We start from the raw sequence: 20,047 nt of genomic DNA, 5'->3' as shown, positions 1-20,047 counted from the left end.
TTTTCTGGGGACTGGCACCGGTCCGCGGACCGGCGGTTGAAGAACTGTGTATTATACCAAAGAACCAACTCTGTGTTGAAACATTGTAAGGGCAACTGACTATAACCACTGTAGTAAAAATCTGCTTACGTTCATTCTTGCTGATGAACAAAATGTATTATCAAGATCTCTAACCTCCTATCCAAGCTGCTTTTGAACAAAGGGTTAATTAAAACAGTGAGAATTTGTATAGCTATTCTCTGTCCAGAGATCTTTTTGTATGGCATCACTTTATGTAGACTAGCATGCCAGGACACAACTAATAGAGAATAAATCACATCCTTTTTGCTTAATCCATTCTTGTTTTTGTCACAGCTTCTCATTACTAGGAAAGCATTCAGATTTCAGCAGTAGATTTCAGCTTGTTCCAGCAGTAAATATTGCCTGTCATTCAGGAGAACGTTTATAAACTGTGCATTTGTTTATGGACAGATCAACAAGAGGACTGGACAACCTTTGATAAACATCTTTACTGATAAAGAAACAGGAAAGCCAAAAGGAGATGGTACAGTAAGCTTTGAAGATCCGCCAGCTGCTAAGGGTGCAGTAGATTGGTTTGATGGTGAGCTTCTTGTGTTCAAGGGTCTGGAGATGCATGGTTGAGGCATGATTGAGGACAAATACCTTTAGAATTTTAGACCTAAATAGAAAGCTTTACATTTGTCATTTGCAGTTTACTATTAAAAATCTGCTGGTATATTCTTTTATTCAGACAGAACAGCTTGTGAATTTGCTGTGTAAAAGTTGAGCTTTTATCCTTTCTAGCAAATAACTAGAATTTGCTGCTTTCCCCAGTAATTTTGTTGTTGTTTCTGCAGGTAAAGAGCTTCAAGGGAACAAACTGAAAGTTTCTATGGCCCGGAAGAAGGCACCAATGAATATGCGAGGTGGTCTGCTCTCTCGTGGAGGCCTACCTCCCCCTCTCAGAGGTGGTAAGGGATCTTGGGAGATATTCATTCTGAGCATGAGTGTGTATTATTTTAAGACTAAAGTAATAAACTAAACGGGAAGACTTCTTGGTTTTGGCACAACTTTTTCAGTAGTATCTCAAGGCAAGTTAGATTCAGGTACGGTAGGTAACTTCTTGTTCATGGAGTGCTTACTCATCTGTTCGTAACAATGGAGGATTAAGTGACTTAACCCAAGCTTATAAGGATTTGAAACCAGCTTTCCTGATTCTCATCTTACTGCTATAACTATTAGGCAACTCTCTAATTCTCTGAGGACAAGCAAATAATCTTACATGTGGGTGATGTCATCCATGGAACTCAGTATGGACACATACAAAGTACAATGGCACTTTAAATTTAAAGGCAGTACCTGTACCGCGCTGATGCCTTCCTTCCCAACGTCAGTAGGAACACAGTTTTTTCTGCAGAGCTGAGAAAGCCGTCTTTTCAGTTTTCTCAGCACATCAAAGCTTTTTCAATTTTTGGTGCTTTCCCATCATTCTAACTTTCGGTTTTGTCATTACTTCTTATTTTATCCAAGTTCCTTTGTTAACAAGTTTTATTCATTTTTACCAGCTTTGCTTTTATGGGCCTTCGGACCAATTCAAGCCCTCTTCCCTTCCCAAGAGCACCAATATTTCTCAACTTCTGTTCTACTCAAGCTCCCCAGGCCATTGAGCTGTTTGACTTCATATTGGCCATTTTCCCATCCATGTCCAAATTGGTACCGAGTAGGGCTTCAAGAAATGCTCTTGATGCAATAAGAACATTATCCCAGGACAAGCAGGCAGCATATTCTTGACTGATGGGTGACGGCACCGACGGAGCCCCGGTACGGACAATTTTAGAGTGATTGCACTCTAAGAAGTTCTAGCAGGCCGCACCGCATACGCGCGAGTGCCTTCCCGCCCGACGGAGGCGCGCGGTCCCCAGTTTCTTAATTTCCGCGGAGCTAAGAAGACACGTTCCTTTCAACGGCTGTTGAAAGATTTTTTTTGTATCGCCTTCCCGCTCGCGAAAACCTCTGAGGAAATATTATTTCCTTTCTTTTCTTTTTTATTTTCTTTTAAAAAAAAAAAAAAAAAAAATTTTTTTTTTCCTTTCTTTTTTTATTTCTTTCGGTTTCGCCCCGGCGGGGCCTGTTGCCACCATCGAGGCCTCGGCCTTCGATTTGGCAGAAGCCGTTTTTACTTTCATGCTCCCCCAGCCAGGGTTTAAAAAGTGCCAGCGGTGTGCACGGCCCATTTCACTCACCGACCCACACAACTGGTGCTTACAGTGCCTGGGTCCTGAGCATAAGGCCTCCACCTGCACCCGCTGTGCCACATTAAAAAAACGTACTTTAAAAAACCGTCAAATTCAGCAACGGTTGCTTTTCGGTGCCGACATGTCTGACCCTGCGGCATCGACACCGGTATCGGCCCCATCTCAGTCGGCACCCACTTCGTCGACACCGCGCCGGCGTCGCAGCACCCAGGTAAGCCGGCTAAGAAGCCTTCCCCGCTGGAGCGTCCTCCGGTCTCAGTAGCAGCGAGCCCAGTCCTGCCAACCACGAGGCGCCCGCGGAAGCGCTCTGCCCCTATTGAGGTGAGTCCCTCGACATCGGGCTCCTCATCCTCGGGGCGTCGAGCAGCACCGCAGAAGAAAAAAGCGGTACTGGTGCCTTCTCTGGACGAGTGCATTGCAGCCATCCTACAGGTGCAGCTTAAAGAGCAGTTGCAACAGCTCCTTCCTGCTCTATTGGCACCGAGCCTTCCAGTCCCGGTCCGGTCTGAGCCACCGGTACCGACAGTGGAGCAGCCTCTATTGTCCGCGTCCACTTTGTCGGTACCGGTACATTCTGCTTCCTCGGTCTCCATGCCGGTCCTGGCACCGGAACCGAGAGCTCAACACCAGGCTGTTCAAACTTCGGCACCGTTGCAGCCTTTAACGTCTCCTGGTACCGTTTCTGTGAGGTCGGGTAAGTCGGCACACAAAACCCGACACCTGGAACCCTCCACACCGGAGTCTTGAGACCATAGCTCCCAAATTAGGGATCCTGATCTGTGGGGTGACTCCGAAGAGCCTTTTCTCTCTGAGGGTGAGTGTTCATCGGCTGATGAGGATCCTTCTGCTCCTGACCCGTCCTCAAAGCCAGATTCTACATCTTTCACTTCCTTCCTGAAAGAAATGTGTGAATCTCTTTCTATTCCTTTGGAGGCTGAATCTAAAAAGTCCAAAGCGTTCCTTGATGCACTGGACTTTGACCAGCCTCCAAAGGAATTTCTCAAATTACCCCTCCATGATATCTTGAGGGAAACCTTTTATAAGAATCTGGAGACTCCTTTAACCATTCCAGGAGCCCCTCGTAAATTAGACTCTTTATATAAAGTGATCCCTATACATGGATTTGATAAGCCGCAGCTTCCACACGAATCTCTTCTAGTGGAATCTACGCTTAAAAAGTCTGCCGGAGCTAGTGTGTATGCTTCTGTCCCTCCTGGCAGAGAAGGAAAGGCCATGGATAAGTTTGGTAAGAGGTTATACCAGAATGCCATGCTGGCTAACAGGTCTAGTAATTATGCTTTTCATTTTTCTTTTTACCTCAAGCATCTCATAACCACCATGGCTTCCTTTGAGAAATACCTCCCTGATCGCAAACGACCAGCTTTCCACCAGTGTTCGTCCTCTCTCTTCCAGCTGCGTAAGTTCCTGGTTCGATCAATTTATGACACGTTCGAACTTACCACCAGAGCAACGGCCATGTCTGTAGCCATGCGTCGCCTTGCTTGGCTCAGAGTGTCGGAGCTTGATGTCAACCATCAAGATCGCCTGGCTAATGCTCCATGCCTATGGCATGAACTCTTTGGCGAATCCATGGACTCTACCACCCAAAAACTCTCCGCCCATGAGACTCTATGGGATACTCTTCTAAAAACCAAGAAGAAGACTCCACCTGCCCGGCCTTTCAGACAACAATCGGCCTATCAACGCCGTTATGTGGCTCGCCCCTTACCATCGGCTCCCCAACAACCTAGGCGTCAACGTCAGCAACAACGGCAAACTCCTAGGCCAGCACAGCAACAACAAGTGAAGCCTCCTCCACCACAAAAGTCTACCCAGCCATTTTGACTTGGTTCTCCAGGGCATAGCCAGTGTTCTACCATCTGCCAATCTTCAACGACCCATAGGAGGACGTCTTGCTTTTTACATCAGCCGTTTGGAAATCATCACCTCGGGTCCTCAACATCATCCGCCACGGCTACTCTCTCAACATTCAGACTCTTCCTACCCAAAGTCTGCCAAGAGAGTCTGCTTTGAGCACTCCTCAGTCTTCCCTCCTTCTTCAAGAGGTTCAATCCCTCCTCCTTCTGAACACCATAGAGGAAGTTCCTCTAGATCAAAAGGGGCAGGGATTCTACTCCCGTTATTTTCTGGTTCCAAAAAAAACAGGAGATCTCAGACCCATCCTAGATCTTCGCGATCTCAACAAATGCTTGGTCAAAGAGAAATTCAGGATGCTCTCTTTGGCCACTCTTTACCCTCTTCTCAATCAAGGCGACTGGCTATACTCCCTCGATCTCAAAGAGGCATATACTCATATACCGGTCAGTCTTGCCTCCAGACAGTACCTCCGCTTCATGATCAATCATTGTCATTACCAATACAAGGTGCTGCCCTTCGGTCTTGCCTCCTCTCCAAAAGTGTTCACCAAATGTCTGATTGTGGTGGCTGCCTTTCTACGCTCTTACCACCTTCAGGTCTTTCCTTACCTGGATGACTGGTTAATCAAGGCCACTTCCTCTCAGACAGTGCTCCTGGCCACCAACCAAACCATCCTGTTTCTACAACTTCTGGGGTTCGAGATCAATCTACCCAAATCTCATCTCATCCCCACTCAGAGACTTCAATTCATTGGAGCGGTGCTGGACACAGTCCTCATGAGAGCGTTCCTGCCGTCCAACCGTCTTCAAACTCTTCAATCTCTATGTCAGCAGGTGCTTCCACAACGTTCCATCCCTGCCAAGCAAATGATGATACTTTTGGGTCACATGGCCTCGACAGTTCATGTCACACCCTTCGCACGTCTCCACCTGCGCACTCCTCAATGGACCCTAGCTACCCAGTGGTCCCAAGCGACGAATCCTTGCTCACGACACATATCTATGACATCATCTCTGCATCAATCTCTACAATGGTGGTTGATATCCTCAAATCTCTCCAGAGGTCTTCTATTCCATCTACCTCCTCATCAACTTGTCATCACCACCGACGCCTCCCCTTATCCCTGGGGAGCTCATTTGAATGAGTTCCAATCTCAAGGCCTTTGGACAGCCCAGGAAAAGAAGCATCACATCAATTTTCTGGAAATCAGAGTGATGTTTTATGCCCTCAAGGCCTTCCAACATCTTCTCTTTCCTCAAGTCCTACTACTGTGCACGGACAATCAAGTTGCGATGTACTACATCAACAAGCAGGGTGGGACAGGCTCTCGCCTCTTGTGCCAGGAAGCCCAGAAGATTTGGGCTTGGGCCACAGATCACCAATTATTCCTGAAAACTATCTACATTCAGGGAGAACAGAATTCCTTAGCGGACAATCTCAGCCGAATTCTCCAGCCTCACGAGTGGACTCTCGATCCTTTAACTCTACAGTACATCTTCGCTCAATGGGGCACTCCTCAGATAGACCTCTTTACAGCTCCTCACAATCACCAGCTGCCCCTCTTCTGCTCCAGACTATACTCCCCTCACCGTCTGGCAGCGGATGCATTTCTCCTAGATTGGTCCAATCTGTTCCTGTATGCTTTCCCTCCTCTGCCTCTCATGTTACGAACCTTATTCAAGCTCCAGAGGGAACAAGCCACCATGATTCTCATCGCTCCACGGTGGCCCAGGCAACATTGGTTCTCCCTTCTACTTCAACTCAGTTCCAGGGAGCCTTTCTTCTTCCACTGTCTCCTTCTCTGCTTATACAGCATCAGGAGACCCTTCTACCTCCCAACCTCCAGTCTCTGCACCTGACAGCTTGGTATCTCTCGGGTTGAATTCAACTGATCCTCTTCTGTCTCAGCCCGTTCGTCCTATTCTGGATGCCTCCAGGAAACCGGCCACTTTGCAATGTTACCATCAGAAGTGGACACGGTTTTTTTCCTGGTGTTTGCTTCATCATCATGATTCCTCTTCCCTAGCAGTGGAGACCTTGTTAGATTATCTTCTTTCTTTGTCTGACTCTGGTCTCAAGTCTACTTCCATCAGAGTTCACCTCAGTGCTATTGCTGCTTTTCATGAGCCCGTTCATGGTAAACTTCTCTAAGCAGATTCATGCGGGGTCTTTTCAATGTGTAACCACCTCTTAAGCCTCCTCCTGTAGTCTGGGATCTCAATGTGGTTCTCTCCGCCTTAATGAAGCCTCCGTTTGAACCTTTGGCTACAGCTCCTTTCAAGTTCCTTACTTGGAAAGCGCTCTTCCTTATTGCTCTTACCTCTGCCAGGAGGGTCAGTGAGCTACATGCACTAGTTGCGGATCCACCTTTTACAGTCTTTCATCATGACAAGGTGGTTCTGCGTACACATCCAAAGTTTCTCCCTAAGGTTGTCTCTGAATTCCATCTCAACCAATCCATTGTTCTGCCTGTCTTCTTTCTGAAACCTCACTCTCATTCTGGAGAACAGGCTCTGCATACTTTGGACTGTAAGCGGGCTTAAGCCCCACAGATCATCTCCCCAACTCTTTCTGTCCTTTGATCCGAATAAATTGGGACGTCTTGTTTCTAAACGTACGTTGTCCAATTGGCTTGCAGCGTGCATTTCATTCTGTTATGCTCAGTCCGGACTGACACTGGAAGGTTCTGTCACGGCTCATAGAGTTCGAGCTATGGCAGCATCTGTGGCTTTCCTCCGTTCCACTCCTATTGAGGAAATCTGCAAGGCTGCTACTTGGTCCTCAGTTCATACTTTTACATCTCATTATTGTCTGGATGCATTCTCCAGACGGGATGGACACGTCGGCCAATCTGTTTTACAAAATTTGTTTTCCTAATGACCAACCTTCCCTCCATCCCTCTTTTTGTTAGCTTGGAGGTCACCCATCAGTCAAGAATATGCTGCCTGCTTGTCCTGGGATAAAGCACAGTTACTTACCGTAACAGGTGTTATCCAGGGACAGCAGGCAGATATTCTTGCGTCCCACCCACCTCCCCGGGTTGGCTTCTTAGCTGGCTTATCCTAACTGGGGACCGCGTGCCTCCGTCGGGCGGGAAGGCACTCGCGCGTGCGCGGTGCGGCCGGCTAGAACTTTCCAAGTTCTTAGAGTGCAATCACTCTAAAATTGTCCGTACCGGGGCTCCGTCGGTGTCATCACCCATCAGTCAAGAATATCTGCCTGCTGTCCCTGGATAACACCGGTAAGTAACTGTGCTTTTTAGACTCTGATCTGGTGTGTTGGATGCATCTGTGTCCTCTGTTCCCATATGCAAAAGAGGTCATAAAGCTTGCAAACTTCAATTTCAAAAACTTTTTTGTACTGCGCCTGCAACATCAAGCATGGTTGGGGACTTGGAGCCTGATGCTCCGCTTCCTATGACCCTAGCATTGACATCTGCACCACCTGTGTCTGTGTCACATTGGTAGTGTTGTGCATCAGATCGACTCAACACAGAGACTCCTAGTCGTCGTCAATGCTGCAAACATCAGAGGACCTAGCACGTAAGAAAGCTAAGAAGCCTAAGCACTCTTCTCCTAGGCATACCACTGTGTCCTCCCAGGCATCATCTTTATCAACAAAGCCCTAAGTATTTCCCTGTAATTTCGAGTGTCTCATACCTAGTCTTTGTAATTTTTGACGGAGTGAAAAATCGATCCACTTGTAACCATTCTACTCCACTCAGGATTTTGTAGACATCAATCATATCTTCCCTCAGCCGTCTCTCTTCCAAGCTGAAGCTTTTTAGTCTTTACTCATACGAGAGGAGTTCCATCCCCTTTATCATCTTGGTCGTTCTTCTTTGAACATTTTCAAGCGCCACTATATCTTTCTTGAGATGAGAACAGAATTGAACGCAATACTCCAGATGAGGTCGCACTATGGAGCGATACAGGAGCATTATAACATTCTTACTTTTGTTAACCATCCCTTTTTTAATAATTCCTAGCATCCTGTTTGTTTATTTTTGCTTCTGCCGCACATTGGGCAGAAAGTTTCATCGTATTGTCTACGATGACACCCAGATTCTTTTCTAGGGTGCTAACCCCCAAAGTGGACCATAGCATCCGGTAGCTGTGATTCAGGTTATTCTTCCCAATGTGCATCACTTTGCATTTGTCCACATTAAATTTCATCTGTCATTTGGACACCCAGACTTCCAATTTCCTAAATTCCTTGTGCAATTTTTCACAATCCTCATGCGTTTAACAACTTTGAACAATTTAGCCATCTGCAAATTTAAAACCTCAATCATCGTTCCAATTTCCAGATAATTTATAGATAAGTTAAATGGCACCGTTCGTAGTACAGACCCCTGCGGCACTCCACTGTTTACTCTCCTCCATTGAGAAAAATGACCATTTAACACTACCCTCTGTTTCCTATCCGATAACAAATTCCTAATCCACAACTGAACTTTGCCACCTATCCCACTAACTTTAATTTTCTCAGGAGCTTCTCGTGAGGAGCTTTATCAAAAGGAAGTCAGGCAAATTGGTGAGGCAAGATCTCCCTCGGCTGAACTCATGCTAACTCTGTCTCATTAAATCATGTTTGTCTACGTATTCCACAATTTTAGTTTTTATAATTGTTTCTACCATTTTGCCCGGCACTGAAATGAGGCTTACTGCTCTGTAATTTCCTAGATCTTCCCTGGAGCCCTTTTTAAAAATCAGCGTGACATTGGCCACCCTCCAATCTTCAGGTACTACCGTGTTTCCCCGATGATAAGGCAGGGCCATCAAATAAGACAGCCCCCCCTTTTTAGAAAAAAATGTAAAATAAGGCACCCCCCCTCCCCCCCCGCAAATAAGCCACCCACCGATACCTGCGCTTACCCGAATCGGGTGGTACGGTGGGTGACTCCGTGTGGTCCCTCCGTCTACCGTATTTGCCTCCATGGCTGCGTGCCGCGCCTCGTCATGAAGTGAAGAGGAGGAAGTGACAGGACTGCAGCACGCGCTCGTGACTACGCGCCAGGAAACACAGGCAGCTTCCCTCATCCCTCCCTACAAAATTTTTTTTACATAGTTCCCCCCCCCCCCCCCCCGGACGTCCGATTCACCCCCCGCAGGACCGCTCGCACACACCCGCACCCCCACCCCGAAGGACCGCCGACTCCCCGACACGATCGGGGCAAGAGGGAGCTCAAGCCCTCTTGCCCCAGCCAACCTTGGCACCCCCGACACGATCGGGGCAAGAGGGAGCTCAAGCCCTCTTGCCCCCCCGACTCCCCGACACGATCGGGGCAAAAAGGAGCCCAAGCCCTCTTGCCCCGTCGATTCCCCAACTCCCCAACAATATCGGGCCAGGAGGGAGCTCAAGTCCTCCTGGCCCTGGTGACCCCCCCGCTAGTTGTTCGGGCCAGGAGGGAGCCCAAACCCTCCTGGCCAAGGCGACCCCCTAACCCCACCCTGCACTACATTACTGGCAGGAGGGATCCCAGGCCCTCCTGCCCTCGACGCAAACCCCCCCCCCCCCAACGACCCCCCCCCCCCAAGAACCTCCGACCGCCCCCCCAGCCGACCCTCGACCCCCCTGGCCGACCCTCACGACACCTCCAACCCCGTACCTTTCTGTAGTTGGCCGGACAGATGGGAGCCAAACCCGCCTGTCCGGCAGGCAGCCAACGATGGAATGAGGCCGGATTGGCCCATCTGTCCCAAAGCTCCGCCTACTGGTGGGGCCTAAGGTGCCTGGGCCAATCAGAATAGGCCCGGGAGCCTTAGGTCCCTCCTGGGGGCGGGGCCTGAGGCACATGGGCCCAACCCGACCATGTGCCTCAGGCCCTGCCCCCAGGAGGGACCTAAGGCTCCCGGGCCTATTCTGATTGGCCCAGGCGCCTTAGGCCCCACCCGTAGGCGGAGCTTTGGGACAGATGGGCCAATCCGGCCTCATTCCGTCGTTGGCTGCCTGCTGGACAGGCGGGTTTGGCTCCCATCTGTCCGGCCAACTACAGAAAGGTACGGGGAAGGGGGGTGGGGGTCGGGGGGGCGGTCGGAGGTTCTTGGGGGGGGCGGTCGTTGGGGGGAGGGGGTTTGCGTCGAGGGCAGGAGGGCCTGGGATCCCTCCTGCCCGTAATGTAGTGCGGGGTGGGGTTAGGGGGTCGCCGTGGCCAGGAGGATTTAGGCTCCCTCCTGGCCCGAACAACTAGGGGGGGGTCCTCCTGGCCCGATATTGTCGGGGAGTTGGGGAGTCGGCGGGGCAAGAGGGCTTGGGCTCCCTTTTGCCCCGATCGTGTCGGGGAGTCGGCGGGGCAAGAGGGGGAAGCAGCAGGACACCGGTAGGAGCTTCTACATGATGGGGGGGGTCGGGAGGCTGTGGGGGTGCGAGTGGTCCTTCAGGGTGGGGGTGCGTGTGAGCGGTCCTTCGGGGTGGGGGTGCGAGCGGTCCTGCGGGGGGGGGGATGAATCGGATGTCGGGGGGGGGGGCATCAGGCTTTCAGGGTGGGGACAGGACTTCAAGGGGGAGAGGAGAGTCGGGGCGGGCGAAAGAAGAGTCGGGGTGGCCAGAGGAGAGTCGGGGCGGGCGACTGGAGAGTCGGAGACATTGTCTGGTTATGCTGGTTTGTAATGACAACTACCGTTATTACCATTATACTGTACCATATACAGGTAATAAAATTCTGTTTTTTTTCAACAATAACTGTGTACTGTAGTCTTCTTCATGGGTAAATAAGGCATCCCCCCGAAAATAAGCCCTAGAGCATATTTTGGCCTTCCAAAAAAAATAAGAGTGTCTTACCATCGGGGAAACAGGGTACAGATGATTTTAGCAACAGATTACAGATCACTAACAGCAGGTCAGCAATTTTATGTTTGAGTTCTTTTAATACCCTGGGATGTATACCATCCGGTCCTGGCGATTTATCACTTTTTGATTTGGCTTAGTACATCTTCCAGATTTACTGAGATTTTTCAGTTCCTACGCATCATCACCCTTACATCTTCAGTAAAGATTGAAGCAAAGAATTCATTCAGTCTTTGCACTGTGACCTTATCCTCCCTGACCACCCCTTTTGCTCCTTGATCATACAACGGTCCCACAGATTCCCTCACAGGTTTTCTGCTTCTGAAGTAGCAAAAAAATTTTTTTTGCTTCTTTTGCAAGTTTCTCTTCATATTCTTTCTTAGCTGTCTTTATCAATTCTTTGCATCTAGGCACTGTAATCTTGAACTAGGGACATTGGATCATCTAATTTTTTTATTGCCCCTGCATTAGGAATTTTTGGAATTCAATTTGGTCTCAAATAAATTGCTTATTGGAAAATCATGTGGAAATATCATATGATACTGTTCTGTTCGGTATGTCTATGAGGAAAAAAAGTCAATTATCAGCACATAATAAGCTTTTGATGATAATGACGGGTGTTGCTATGCAACAGAAACATAGAAATTGACGGCAGATAAGGGCCACGGCCCATCCAGTCTGCCCACCCTAATGACCCTCCCCTGCCTTTACTTTGCGAATAGATCCCACATGTCGATCCCATTTGGCCTTAAAATCAGGCACACTGCTGGCCTCAATCACCTGAAGTGGAAGACTATTCCAGCGATCAACCACCCTTTCGGTGAAAAAGAATTTCCTGGTGTCCCCGTACAGTTTCCCGCCTCTAATTTTCCACGGATGTCCTCTTGTTGCCGTGGGACCCTTGAAAAAGAAGATATCCTCCTCTGCATCGATGCGGCCCGTGAGATACTTGAACGTCTCGATCATGTCTCCCCTCTCTCTGCGCTCCTCGAGCGAGTATAGCTGTAATTTATCTAACCGTTCTTCGTACGGGAGATCCTTCAGTCCCGAGACCATCCGGGTGGCCATTCTCTGGACCGACTCCAGCCTCAGCACATCCTTACGGTAATGCGGCCTCCAGAATTGCACACAGTATTCCAGGTGGGGTCTCACCATGGATCTATACAGAGGCATAATGACTTCAGGCTTACGGCTGACGAAACCCCTGCGTATGCAATCTATGATTTGTCTTGCCTTGGAAGAAGCTTGCTCCACTTGATTGGCAGCCTTCATGTCCTCACTAATAACTGGAAAAATTATAGTAATATCAATTATACGTTTTGGTGGAATTCCCTGTGTCATATTTACAAGATGGAAAGAGCAATTGCAATACAGAAAGGAAGTTATAAAAAAATTTTTAAGATATGGAGACCGATGGTTGATTTTTGTAGTGGATAGGCATCATTTTTCTTTGATAATATACATAGGGGGTGGGGGGATTGGAAGATAAGATGTAGCGAAATTGAAATTTTGAAGGAATATGATAGTTTTAATGATTGTATAGAAAGATGGGAGGGGGGAGGGTTTTTAATTAATTTACATATTAAGAATATAATGTATGATGTTCAAGTGTTACATGATAGTATTTCATGTTCTTTTTGTGCACTTGATGTAAGTTTGAAAAAGAATAAATAAATTTAAAAAAAAATATATTATTTGCATCTAACTTGCCAGTGCTTGTGTTTCTTCTTATTTTCTTAATTTGGATCCTGTTTTCATTCTTTAAAGAATGTTTATCCCAGGACAAGCAGGCAGGTATTCTCACATATGGGTGCCGTCATCCGACGGAGCCCCAATGCGGACGCCTCACAAGCAGACTTGCTTGAAGAAACTAGAAGTTTCGAGTAGCCCGCACTGCGCATGCGCGAGTGCCTTCCCGTCCAGCACAGGGCACATCTTCTCAGTTTTTAGTTTTCCGCGGAGCCGAGAAGTCCGTCTTTGACTCTCTGCGTTCAACTTCGTTCACTTTTGCCTTCTCTACAACCAGGGTTGGTGTATTTTCTTCACGAATCGCTGTTTTATTTACTAAAAAAAAAAAATTTTCGTCTTCCGTCTGTTCTCCGGGATGGGCCCCTCAGCCGCAGCCCACGAGCTTCGACTTTGCAGCAGCTATTTTTCGGCTTATGTCCCGGCCTGCTATAGGCTTTAAGAAGTGTAGCAAGTGTTGGCGCGCGATATCTATCACGGACCCTCATAGACACTGCCTCAAGTGCCTTGGGCCTACACATCATCCCAGGTCGTGCCTGCCTTGCCAAATACTTCAGCCTCATGTTTTTAAGCGTCGTTGCATTCTGGTGGACAAACTCTTCGAGATGGAGTCTTCGACTGATCCCTCGACTTTGAAGGCGTCTTCGGCCTCGACTCTCATCGAGCCTCCTTCTGCGCCTCCTGCGTCTACCTCCAGCCTCATCAAACCTTCATCGTTTGCAGCGGCTCTTGCTTCGAAATCTGCTGTATCTTCCCCTGTTTCCTCAGGTCAGATAGCTCAGCATTCGGTTCCGCCGGTGGTGATTAAAGTGTCTAAGACTACTAAGTCGAAGCACACTCACACTGCCTCGAAGGAACCTCCAGCCAAGGCAGGTGGTCTGGTTTCAGACGCGGATCCCACCTTGCCGGCTTCTTTTCAGACCATATTAGAGAAGCAGTTTCTTCAGTACCTTACTATTATGGGTCCTAAACTGCTTCCTATTATCCTACCTGGGCATTCAGCAGACTCCCGCGAGGTCGAGCTGCTTCCTATGTCCCAGTCGGAGTTACACTCTTTGCAGGGAGCAGAGTCTCTGCGAGTGTCTGGTCTGCCATCCAAGCATGAAAAGCAAGGAGTAGATTCTTTGCGAGTGCAAATAGCCTTGGGTCAGACCAATGGTCCATCAAGCCCAGTAGCCCATTCTCACAGAGGCCAATCCAGGTCACTAGTACCTGGTCAAAACCCAAGGAATAGCAATATTCCATGCTACCGATCCAGGGCAAGCAGTGTCTTTCTCAGTAACAGACTATGGACTTTTCCTCCAGGAACTTGTCCAAACCTTTCTTAAAACCAGATACACTATCCGCTCTTACCACACCATTCTATTCAATATCCAACCGTATTTCTATGTTAGTTGTTCTCCTTCTGGGAGTGTTGTTGCTTAGTTTTATTAGTTCTGCTTAGCTATTCATCTGACTGATTGTGCTTGTGACTGCCTACAGCCAAATGTTTGTCTCCACCTACTGATCATGGTGAGCTATTACCCTTCAGTTTCTGCCGGTCTGGAGAGACTGAAAGAAAATTAGAAGATAAGAACCTAATTTCTCCTTACTGTTTCAAATGGGCTCGTTTCACTGTCTGGTGTAGCCTCCATTCTTTGGACCCTATCTCTTTCGACCACTTCCTTCCATACTGGGTCAGACCAGTGGTCCATCTAGCCCAGTATCCTATTTTCCACAGTGGCCAATGCAGGTCACAAGTACCTGTCAAATACCCAAATAGTAGCAACTGTTCATTTTCTAATCCAGGCCTCAATACTAACGGTGCGAGTTTCTCCGTGCCATCAGTTCGTTTCACTCTCTATTAGAGAATTCACTTTTCGGTTCATCTTTTGGTTTCTGTATTCATAAAAGGACTTTAACTTACTAAACCACCTATCGAGCTTTTGTATATGCCAGGAATCGTAATATGATACTAGCTGCTCTTATGAAGTCTCCTTATGAGTTGTTAGCATCTTGTTCACCCAAACATCTTACTTGGAAAGCAGTTTTTCTCCTAGCCTGCACTCTTGAGTGAGTGAACTGCAAGCACTTGTATTAGATCCACCCTATACAAGATTCTACCATGACAGAGTAGTCCTTCACACTCATTTGAAATTCCTTTCAAAGTTCATCTTGGAGTTTTATCTCACAGTCCATAGTTCTAGCTGTCTTCCCAAAACTACATTTTGATCCAGGTGAAGCACTCTCCATACCTTAGACTGCAAACATATTCTGTCATATTACTTAGATTGCTCTTAACCTCAGAACTTCCAACTTTTTGTGGCTTTCAACCCTAACAGACTTTGGAGTACCTGTGACCAAGAGAACTATCTCCTATGCATATACTCAGGCTGGGCTGGCACTACAGGACTGTGTCGCAGCTCATAATGTAGCCCATTTCTGCTCCACTTCTATTGAGGACATCTGCAAAGCAGCCATTTGGTCCTCAATTCACACACTATTGTTTAGAGCAAAACTCCTCCAGGAAGAAGACTCTCCCATTCCATCTCGGTTGTATTAGCTGAGAGAGTTTTTGAAACCAGCTATCGAGTTCATTGTCGGGGGAGCTTCAAAACATGGAGCTGAGCTAGCTGGTCTAGGCTCTGCTTTAGATTCCCAAGGAGATTAGCCATTCCACTTTTTCCAATTCAGTTCAATTCACTAGGGTTAATGGCAGCTGGAGTCAGGGAATTTAAGCTTTTCAGCACATCTCTCGGAGAGGCTTGGAGGAGGGGGTGTCTCCGCTCTCTTACTATGAGAATCTCTTAAAGGCACAGGTCTGGTTTTCATATACTGTTTTGTAATTCACCTGTCCCCCTCGGTATTGGGTTTCCTGGATGACAGCACCCACATGTGAGAATATATACCTGCATTCCTTGAACACTTGCTACAGGTAAGTAACTTTGTTATCCTGTAGAGCACAGGTGTCAGTCGGTCCTTGAGGGCTGCAATCCAGTCAGGTTTTCAGGATTTCCCCAATGAATATGCATGAGATCTATTAGCATACAATGAAAGCAGTGCATGCAAATAGATCTCATACATATTCATTGGGGGAAATCCTGAAAACCCAACTGGATTGCAGCCCTCGATGACCGACTTTGACACCCCTGCTGTAGAGTGAAATGTCCCTATATAAGATGAAGAATGCTAAGGTTAGTTATACTAAAGGGGCCTCTGATTTTACTGCAGCTTGTGTAGATTTTACAGTTCTGGCCAAAATATTAAAGTGCAGCTTTATTGTGGTTGATCTGCAGTGTGATAGCTATTGTGGAATCTCTATAAATGATCACAAAAGAAAATGTAGTAGTGTATATTGAAGTACTAATACCTTCAAAGGCTCATTGTTTCATAAGGTGGAGCGTGAAAATTCCCAGCAACAGCTCTTTCATATTTGGTGGTCTTTGATGTATGCATTTAGCTTATTACTTTAAAGCAATGCTAAGTTGTGTGTGTTTGATTTATTTCTCCCTTTTGATCCTTCAGATGTTTAGCAGCTTTAACTAGGTATGATGAATTGAAGAAATATGATATGTTCTATATTGTTACTAATATAAGTTGTGTTGTTGTTTTTTAGGATTGCTAGGTCGTATAGGTAACCGTGGTGGTGAAAGAGGTGGGGGAATGCCCCAAAGGGGTCCCAGGGGTCCTAGAGGAAACCCAGCAGGAGGAAATGTTCAGCATAGAGCCGGAGACTGGCAGTGCCCTAATCCGTATGTATTTGAGGCGTTCTTTCTTAATATCTACCATATAATGCTTTACCTCCATCTATAATACTCAGGGTTAGCCCCTTGGTTACCTCTACATATTGCACAGATTTTACATGCTTTCTGAAGACTGCACTGCTCCCAGAAATTATCCCCATAGACAAATCACAATCTTCTGAGGCCACCCTTTGCCTCACTTTTAGGTCACAGATCCGGCATCCCCCGCCCGAACAGAAGCCTTACCCCATCTGGCATTGGCACACAGCCCACAGGACGTGCCAGTGAATGAAGATCTTGCCTCTTGCCTGGGCCTTGAGCATCTGTGCATGCTCAAGTCCTTCTGGCTCTCGCTCTTTCCGAGATTCTAAGAAGAGCCAGAAGGCCTTGAGCATGCACAGATGCTCAAGGCCCAGGCAAGAGGCAAGATCTTCGTTCACCATCACGTCCTGTGGGCTGTGTGCCGGTGCCAGATGGGGTAAGGCTTCTGTTCGGGGTGGGGGGAGTGAAGGTGGCCTTGGGGGAGAGGGGTAATGAATCAAGCGAGTTTCCCTTACTTCCTATGGAGAACCTCGCTTTGATATATGAGCAATTTGGTTTACGAGCTTGCTTCTGGAACAAATTATGCTCGTAAACCAAGGTTCCACTGTATATCAAATGGAGAAAATTTAATGCTACCCGTTAGGTTTTACTAATTAGTACTTTGAGAAGAATAAGTAGTGATTCACTCAAAGGATTACAAAGCTGGGTCAGGGTCTTGACTTGCATGTATAATCTGTACTTTGCCAGTAAAGATGGAAATTATTTGGGGGTGGTTTTCCCAGAACCAATTAGAATCTGGTTCCCTAGCTTTTTAAGCAGAAATATTGCATGATAAAATATTTGCAGAGTGTTACCAAGTTATGGCTTTTGGAGGAAACTGAAGGAATAAGCAGCACCTCAACTTGGGTTAAGGCAGCAATGTTTAACAGCTGAAGACCTGGTGATCCAAGAATGTCCAGAGTACTAAAGATGGCAGAATGAGATTGAACCTTGCACAAGTCAGAATAATGCTTGCATCTCAATTTAGGGGTTAGCTAGACTGAGTATTGCGCAATGAGCACTTCTAAAGGGAAAAAGTGCTCATTGTGTGCCAGAAGCAAGGTCAGTACAGCCAGCCTATGCTTACTGTGTACTGGCCACCACAAAGGGGAATCCTCATTGACCTCGCACACTGACAGGGAAGCCTGGGCTTTCCTCGCCACTCACACAGGGATTCCCCCAGCCGCCGACAGTCAGGGAAAGGAGGTTTCCCTTACCGCCGATGCAGATTTTGTTTTGACCATTTACAAGGCATACTTGCAAGCAGCCAGGAGTACTGTTCTTCCACAGAGGTCTCGGATTTTCGGGGGGGCGCTTTTGCCTTCTGCCGCTACCCCCATTCAGCCCCCCTCAGCGTCATTTCCGGCCCAGTCCCTCCCTTCGTTCGGGGGGGGGGGGGGGTTTCCCCTCTGCAACCACTCCAGTTCGGCCCTTCTCAGCACCGGTTTCATCCCATCCCCTTATTTCTCGTCCAAGCGGCCAAGGGTCTCTATAGGGAGCAGTTTTCTCTTAATGAGGACCTGGACCCTTTGGGAGATCTCCAGGATACTCTTGGGGGGCGAATGCCACTGGCAACAGCTTTTTGGTTCCATCAGCTGGAGAGGATTAGTCGGTGGTGCGCACCTTTCAGAGGGAAGAGGTCCAGGAACTTATTCTTCAGGTCTCCTCGGTGTTGCATTTCAAGGAAGACGCAAAGGAGCTATGTTTGGTAGACCCTCTGCTTTGGAATATCCGCTCAGCATCCCGCTCCTTTCCTATGCATCAGGATATTCATGATAGTGTGCTTGCGCAGTGGAAAGTGCTGGAGGCGCCCTTTCATTTTGCACACTATGGCTCGCCTGAATCCCATCACAGAGGGAAGATAGGGATACCTTGAAGTTGCTGGTGGTGGACACAGTGGTCTTGGCCATTGTGAAGTGATATATTGTTCCAGTTGAGAGCAGCTCAGCTTTGAGAGACTCTGAGGAGCGTAGTAGGTTAGAGTGCCTCCTTAAGCAGAATTGTTAAAGTGCCTCCTTAAGCAGAATTTTGATGTCATTGCCCTTGCGGTCCAGGCTGCGATCTGTGGCGGTCTGGTAGCTTGGGCTTGTTTTCGGTGGGCCGAGCGTGTCCTTGACCGTGAGTCTGATGACTGGTCCTTGTCAGGTGGCAAGGAATAAGTGGGCCTTTCGCCAGATGCTTCAAAGATTGCTAGATCTCAAAGCAATAGTGCCCGTGCCACCACAGGAGTGTGGCACCGGCCAGTATTCAATTTACTTAGTGGTGCCCAAGGGAGGGGGGGAATTTTTGGCCTAACTTTTTGCATGGAGACTGTGAGATCCGTCATTCTGGTGTTTCAGCTGGGGGAATTTCTGACCTCTCTTGATCTGATGGAAGCCTACTTGCAGGTTCCGAGTCGATCAGTTTTGTGTGCTTCCTTTTGGTCTGCAATCATTTACCAAGATTATGGTGATCATGGCGGCGGCCTTACGCAAGGAGGGCATTCTAGTTCACACCTATCTGGACAACTGGTTGATCTGAGTAAAGTCTTTTCAGGAGAGTTCCCCGAGTTACTGCTCAAGTTGTGGAGTTCCTGCAGTTGCTGGGATGGGTAGTCAACCTGTCCAAGCGCTTGGAGTACCTTGAGGTTCATTTCAACACCAGCTTGGGGAAGGTCTTCCTGCCAGAGGCCCTAGTAGTCAAGTTGCAGTAGCAGATTCATCTTCTGATGGCTTCCCGGTGTCCTCTGGCGCAGGTTTTTCTTCAGGTTGATGGCGGCTTCCCTGGGTGTGGTTCGGTGGACCCGGGCTCGCATGCTCTGCTTCAGTGGTGGTCATCCCAGGACTTTCCTGTTCGTTGGTTGATTCGTTGCAGACTCCATTGGTAGTTCCATTCTTCCAGTCTGGTGCAGGGAGTGAGTGTGGATCAGCCCCAGTAGACAGTTCTTCTCACGGACTCCAGTCTTCTCGGCTGGGGAGCTCAGTGTCTCGGTTGCTCAGGGCAGCTGATCTGTGGAGGAGGTGTCTTGGTCAATCAGTGTTCTGGAGACCAAAGCCATCCGGCTGGCGTTAACGTTCAAGACATTGTTGACAGGCAAGTCTGTTCGGGTTTTCTTTGACAATGGCATGGTGGTGGCTTACGTCGATCATCAGGGGGAAACCAAGAGTCTGGTGGTGCAGGAGGCTGCTCTGCTCATGGTTTGTGCAGAGACTCATCTGGACATCTCGGCTTCCCACATAGCAGGAGTGTAGAATTTCCAGGCGAACTTCCTCAGTCACGTGCTAGATCCCAGAGAGTGGTGTCTCGGTTCTTCAACCGTCAAGTTGATTGTGCAGACTTGGGGTCAGCCGGTCATGGACCTGATGGCCACGAGTGTCAACGCCAAAGCGCCCCGGTTCTTCAGTCGGCACAGGGATGTTCAGGCTGAGGGGCTGGATGTTCTGGTACAGTCTTGGAAGGCGGCGGGCCACCTGTATGTATTTCCTCCGTGGCTGATGGTGGGCAGAGTTCTTCACATTGCTCGGCACACCACTCAAATGATCCTGGTGGCCCAGGCGCCTATGGTACCTGGATCTTGTTCGTCGTCTCGTGGTAGAT

General features: G+C 48.1%; 1 protein-coding gene across 2 annotated transcripts in view; it reads left to right on the top strand.

The window, feature by feature from the left end:
- EWSR1 (EWS RNA binding protein 1) overlaps nt 1-20,047 on the top strand; it is a 217,481-nt gene that overhangs the window by 177,324 nt on the left and 20,110 nt on the right. For both annotated transcript variants that reach the window (XM_033956837.1, XM_033956836.1), the window contains exons 12-14: nt 472-601; nt 858-971; nt 16,264-16,399. In XM_033956837.1, coding sequence (XP_033812728.1) covers nt 472-601; nt 858-971; nt 16,264-16,399 — 380 coding nt within the window. The remainder of the gene's footprint in view (nt 1-471; nt 602-857; nt 972-16,263; nt 16,400-20,047) is intronic.

The sequence above is a fragment of the Geotrypetes seraphini genome, chromosome 8 (assembly GCF_902459505.1).
Source record: "Geotrypetes seraphini chromosome 8, aGeoSer1.1, whole genome shotgun sequence".
Classification (NCBI taxonomy): Eukaryota; Metazoa; Chordata; class Amphibia; order Gymnophiona; family Dermophiidae; genus Geotrypetes; species Geotrypetes seraphini.
Note: the sequence above shows the minus strand (reverse complement) of the source record. Positions and strands in the feature narration are given on the sequence as shown.